Source organism: Arachis ipaensis, chromosome B06, assembly GCF_000816755.2.
Source record: "Arachis ipaensis cultivar K30076 chromosome B06, Araip1.1, whole genome shotgun sequence".
NCBI classification, from domain to species: domain Eukaryota; kingdom Viridiplantae; phylum Streptophyta; class Magnoliopsida; order Fabales; family Fabaceae; genus Arachis; species Arachis ipaensis.
In genome coordinates, this window is record NC_029790.2 from 2,445,483 (window position 1) to 2,451,958 (window position 6,476).

Here is a 6,476-nt window from a genome sequence, read left to right on the forward strand (position 1 = left end):
GAACTGGAACCGGCTGCCGCGGCTTCAGTGGTGGCATTTCGGTTCGAACCCCCTGAGCTGGATACCACATCAACCAGCTTTGCCAACAACTCTGGTGTCCTCACCTCGGGAAACTGCCTCCGACATAGAAACATGACTTGCAGGTCCTCATCACTACTAATCGTGAAGCAATCATACTTCACGGTATCCTGCAAGACAGTGATTGGAATGCGATAGAAAAACTTCTTCACTCGCTTCGCACCTTCCAGACCAAGTTTCATCAGCACAGATCTAACAAGGTCACCATAGCTCGTCGTTGGTTTCACGACAATACAGAGAAGATCCTTATCTGTAAACTTCACACCGGAGCGAGTTTTTCTCTTAATGGATCATCTGTGGTGAACCAAAACCACAAAACTCTCCTCACTAGCCATCTTACACCCTCTATGAGAGCAACTCACGTTTACAACCATATATATACTGCACTGTCTACCACTAAATCGAACCGGACTGGTTCGAATTCGGTTTGGGTAATTCGAACCACCCTGGTTCGAATTACTTGATGCAGCGTCTCCCCATATAATTCGAACCAGCTTGGTTCGAATTATGTGCTGCAATTTCCTCCCCTGTAATTCGAACCACCCTGGTTCGATTTACTTGAATCAACTTCTCTCTTAGTAATTCGAACCACCCTGGTTCGAATTATTCATGAATGGAGTTCGAACCATGCTGGTTTGAATTATATAAATATAGGGTTTGACTCATTGCTGAAACGAATTTCACTTTGGCTCATTTAGGTAATTTACAACTTCCCTTGGTTTATTCTAGTTTTTTGCCCTTTTTTTCTTAAGATTAATTTTAATATTTATAATCATATAAAAATACTTTAATATTATTTATGATAATATTATTTTTTTCTAATTTTATTTAGTTGTTTTTCTTTTATTCTTTTTAATTAATTTTTACCCCTATTATTATATAAAAATACTTTAATATATTTTAAATTCACATAACAAAATTGTTAGTGCAATTAACTTATATTATTTTATGTCCTCCACTTTTAGATTCCTGGATCCGTTTGATGGGATAATCGGAATTAAATTTAAAAAATAAAAATAATCGTTTGTCAATTATTAGTAGAGATTGATGGGAATAGTAGGAAGATAATTGAAACGGTTATCTCTCACGTTATCTCCCATTATCCACTATCCACGTGAGAGATAACCGTTTTAAGTCTCTCCCACTATCTCATCAATCTCTCCTAACAATTGGCAAACGGTTATTTTTATTTTTCAAATTCAAATCAATCCAATTGGATTATAATTTAAATAAAATTTTTTCATGTATTCTTTTTTAGTTCTAATTGATCAAACATATCCATTTTAAAGTCACCAAAAAAAACATATCCATTTTAAAAAATTTTAAATTTAATTATGATCCAATTGGATTGATTTACATTTGAAAAATAAAAATAACTGTTTGCCAATTGTTAGAAGACATTGATGTGATAGTGGAAAGATAATTGAAACGGTTATCTCTCACGTGTGGAGAGTGGGAGATAACGTAAAAGATAACCGTTTCCATTCTCTACCCAGTACCCACTTTCCATCAACCTTTTTAGTACTAATTGATCAAACATATCTATTTTAATCCCATCTATTAATTTTGTTATGCTAATTGCATGCTAAAAGTTTGGATTATTGATAATATTAATATTTTTATTATTTTCAATTTTTTAAAAAAAATACATGTATTTATTTCGTTTACCGTATAAACGAGATATTTATCTCATTTACAGTATAAACGCAAAATGTGTATATCTCATTATTTACAGTGTAAACGAAATAAAAGAGAAATATTTATTTCGATAAATATTTTTTTAATTATTTATTTTGATAATTATTATAATTAATTAATTTTTTGGTTTCCCACGCGGTACTGAGCTCCATTTAAGGGTTGTTTGCCGCTGGCCAATGGGTTGCTGCATGCACAAGGCGGGATTCGAACCCCCGACACTTGCTTAAGCGGACTAGTGAGCTAACCACTAGACCAACCCAACTTGGTTTATAATTAATTAATTTATTTAAATAAAAAATCCACTTGCATTAACCAAGGTCTTATTGCAATTTTTTTGTCTCCAAACCCAATCATTGCAACAGCATGCTTAGCTCCAACAATTTATTTCGAGATTCCAAACTGAGCCATTCACCGTTCCAGCTTCACCGGCTCCGCACTGTTCCGCAGAAACTTGCAAGCTGCTTCCAGCCGCAACGCTCATGGACACCTGTTACCTCTACCTTCTTCCTATCCAAATATCTGTAACTCACAATCTGTACACTATAATTATCCATCATCCCTTTTTCCTTAGGTTTCGTCAATTTTGTATTTTTTTTTTGTAATGCATTAATTTCCATGCTTGTTATAGTTGGTATACATATGTTGTGTATTAATTAAGATGTACCTTAAGCAGGTAACATACAAGACAGGCTCCATCTCAACACATGTTTGAACCTAATAGTGTCCCACACGAACGACAACCACTTCTTCTTTATCCTCCTCCTGCTGCTTCTTCTACATGGTTCCACCACTCCCCAAATTAAAACACTAAATTCCAAAAATGCTTCTTCTTCCACCGCCATTCCTGTTCCTCATCTTCCTCATTCTCCGAACAGTAACACCACTACTCCTCTCCCCAATCTCAAAAGACCCCACCACCCAACTCTACACCCTCTCCGTCTACGTTCAAACCCCACTCCAACCCACCACCCTCCACCTCCACCTTGGCTCCTCCCTCACCTGGCTCCTCTGCAACAACTACAACCACCGCATTCCCTGCAACTCCTCTCTCTGTGCCACCTTCAACTCCGGCGGCGCCTGCTCCAACAACACCTGCTCCTTCTTCCCTGAAAACCCCATCACCAGAAAGACTCTCCTCTCCACCGCCAACCTCGACACCCTCGCTTTTCCCACCTCGGACGGGTCAACTCAGGGTCCACTCGTCCAAATCAAAGACTTCGTCTTCTCCTGCTCCACGGCCCAATTACTCCAAGGCCTGGCCCAAAACGCCACTGGTCTAGCCGCTTTGGGCCGAAACAACCTCTCTCTCCCGGCCCAAATAAGCGCCTCTTTGTCCACCACTCGTTGCTTCGCTCTCTGCTTACCCGCTTCAACCCAGAGTCCCGGCGCGGCTATCTTCGCTTCGACCGGACCGTACATTTTTAATTCTAAAATTGACCTCTCCAAATCTCTTGTTTACACTCCACTCATTGTGAACCCCGTTGCGGACACTGTTATCTCTTACAACGGACAACCGTCCGATGAGTATTTCGTTAACGTGACTTCAATTCGGATCAACGGTAAGGATGTTCCCATCAACGCGTCGATCCTGGCCATTGATCAGGACGGGTTAGGTGGGACCAAGATAAGCACGTCAGAGCCGTACACCGTAATGGAAAGTTCTGTATTCAAACGGTTCGTAGAGCTGTTTGTGAATGAGTCATTGGCTTTTAACTTGACGGCGACGGAAGCCGTTGAGCCGTTCGGGGTGTGTTACCGTGAGGGGGACCTCAGTGAGACGCGCGTTGGACCCGCGGTGCCGACCGTGGATTTGGTGATGCACAGCGATGACGTGTTTTGGAGAATATTCGGGGGGAATTCGATGGTGAGGATTGAAAAGGAAGGGGTGGGTATGGGTTTGTGGTGTTTGGGTTTTGTTGATGGTGGGGCGCATAGGAGGACCAGCGTTGTTATTGGAGGGCATCAGTTGGAGGATAATCTCGTGCAGTTTGATCTTGATTCCAATAGATTTGGGTTCAGCTCATCGCTGTTGCTTCAAGCCACAACTTGTTCTAATCTTAATATCTCTAATTTTGTCAACAATAGAATATAGTTTGCAATTGTGTATAATACTTTGTAATTGTAATTACTAAATTGTGTAATTAAATAAGAGCATGCGATAACTAATGAAGTAATGTATTATATTGTTATTAATTCCACTCAACAAAAGCAACTACAATGGCCTTGTTATATAGTTCAGCAACTCAAACAAGATTGACTAGCTAGCAAAACTGATAATTCTTTCATGAAATCTCAATAACTCTGAATCAAGGAGATAAAAATTAACCAACACATATTGGGGCCATGCCAAGCACTTATTTTGTAACAACAACATTAGGAGTTTAGGACTACTAGGACTAGACCAGAATAGAGCCTTCCATGACGGTAACAGCCTTACCTCGCAAAAGCACCCTTTGGTTCTGCTCGTCAAGATGAATTTTCAAAACTCCTCCTCTTGATGAGGCCTGTGCAAATAAAAGTGACTTGAGTTGTTGAGTAAAACAATGACAATTTATAATCCCAGAGAGTTAAGAGGAGAGTACCTGATAAGCATTGAAATCACACTTTTGCAACTTCTTGCTCCAATAGGTAGCTAGGCTACAATGTGCACTCCCGCAAACAGGATCCTAACAGAAAATATTCAGCATTTGTAACAAAAGTGTAAGGGTCACAATAAAGTTTAAAGGTGGAAAAGTGAGTGTGGACATAGAATATGCAAGTTTGGATGTCCAAAAATATTTCCATGTAGAATTAGGTATTAATAATATCACATTCTAGATTTTAACTTAGAAACACTTAAAGAAGGGAATTAGATTCAGTCACCAAAAAAAAAGAAGGGAATTAGGCATCTGAAATCTGCAGTTATCACTATTATTGAGTTCACAATCAAGTTTTGATCTTCATCTATTAAGCAATGAGGAGGACATGGAGTCAATCACCAATTCTATTGGAGGAACATAATGTTCTTATCATTCATATTACCTCGTTGATTCCGAGTTTAGGGCTGAAGAATCGACTGAAGAAATCAAATCCTGACTCTGAAGGAGCAGACCCCGTAACAATTAACCCCCTTCCAGGATATTTGACTATTTCATCAATTTGTGGCTGTACTTCTTTCACAGCTGCTCCAGATTCGAGTACAACCTAGAAGAACATGGCATGCTTCATATCAGCATATTTTAAGTGCTTACAAGTTACAAATTACTCAAAAACATAAATCCCTACTTGTTAGATTTTCAGGCAAGAATAGAGATATATACTGCAGCAACGGTTCTTGCCACAGTATCACAAGCAAATTAAAATCATAATGTCAATCGAAAAACTAGAGCAATGAAAGAGGAAAAAAAAAGATTTAGTAGTTACAAATATGTCATTTGTATTCTTTGTCTTCTTTACTTCAACTATGGAAGCAGCCTTAACGTTCAACGCTGCAGAAACTTGTGAAATCTCCTTCATTACTTGGTTCAGGGCTAAAATGCTAAAATTACGAAAGCGATAGAGAAGTTGAAATAACCTAAGATACAAAATATAAAATTACATTTAGACAAGATTGACCAGAAAGAGTATCGTTGACTATCGAAGAGCCACAGAAATCAGGAAATTGGAATGTGAAAGTGAGTTTGTGAGATGAATGACCTCGGTAAGAGGAGTGAAGAATCTGATAGTGAAACGGGAGTCAGAGATCTTATTTAAGAAACAAGTCTCGGAGATGTTGAACTCAGCAGCCACAGCTTGCTTCCATTGGCGATCTCTTTCTTCATCTAACAAACAAACTGCAGCAGGATTTCCCTTGAATGCTGACTCAGTGAACGCGTCCACCTGCACTTCCACGTCACCTTATAATATCTAACTGCATCTGCATCTGCATCATAATGAATATATAACAAGCATACATACACACTAACACACATACCACTGAGTACTTGACAGGTTCCTTTGCCATCGAAAGATTTTCTGAAGCCAGAGATGAAGATGAAGCACAACGCTGTCTCAACTCTGAAGAGTAAAGTCACTAAAGTCAAACACTGTTTAATTTTATTGAATTAGAAAGCCTTGAAAAGCAGTTCACATTTTACAATGCTTATTATTCATATTTGAACACTAATCTGCACTAAAAATGTAATTAAATTTTCCCCTTATATTAGTTTCTTATTTCGAAATATTATATATTTTATAAATAAATGAGTCGAATTGTATTTCACTGACTTGGTATTTGAAATAATAAACCGGATCGGATCGAACCGAAATGAATGGGTGAGACTCGGAGAACTTGATGCAAAACCGGTGGCAACGCGAGTTTGCTAAACCGGACCAATTCAAATCTGGTAGAAGAAATAAAAGGCAGATGCAGCTTCAGTGCCCCTCTGCCGGAAGCTATCATTTCCTTGCGGAGGCTGCCACGGCCGCCGTCGCCAAGATACTCTGAGAGTGGAGAGTGGAGAAGTTGAGGGAGAAAGAAAAGAGATTGACAGTTGTCGAGTGATTAGGGCTAAACAATTCTAGTGGAGTTGCAACATTTGGGCCCTAACTCTTTCACTCATGTTATATGGGCTTTTTTTGGGTTGTTCAATAAGTTAACATCACAAAGAATGGAAAAAAAATCAAGGAGAAGAGATACTTTGGACTTCGGAGGACATCTTAGTATCTTACATTCTTACTAA

At 38.9% G+C, this 6,476-nt stretch overlaps 2 protein-coding genes across 2 annotated transcripts; one reads left to right on the plus strand and one right to left on the minus strand.

The window, feature by feature from the left end:
• On the plus strand, window positions 2,102-3,950 carry LOC107645158 (basic 7S globulin-like). The gene is made up of 2 exons (XM_016349121.2): window positions 2,102-2,297; window positions 2,450-3,950. The coding sequence occupies exon 2, from the start codon at window positions 2,597-2,599 to the stop codon at window positions 3,866-3,868; it is 1,272 nt and encodes a 423-aa protein (XP_016204607.1). The 5' UTR covers window positions 2,102-2,297; window positions 2,450-2,596; the 3' UTR covers window positions 3,869-3,950.
• On the minus strand, window positions 3,934-6,323 carry LOC107645159 (uncharacterized isomerase BH0283). The gene is made up of 6 exons (XM_016349123.2): window positions 6,022-6,323; window positions 5,729-5,811; window positions 5,452-5,634; window positions 4,798-4,959; window positions 4,359-4,442; window positions 3,934-4,280 (listed from the first exon to the last, which is right to left on the minus strand). Exons 1-6 carry the CDS (start codon window positions 6,194-6,196, stop codon window positions 4,173-4,175), a joined length of 795 nt encoding a protein of 264 aa, XP_016204609.1. The 5' UTR covers window positions 6,197-6,323; the 3' UTR covers window positions 3,934-4,172.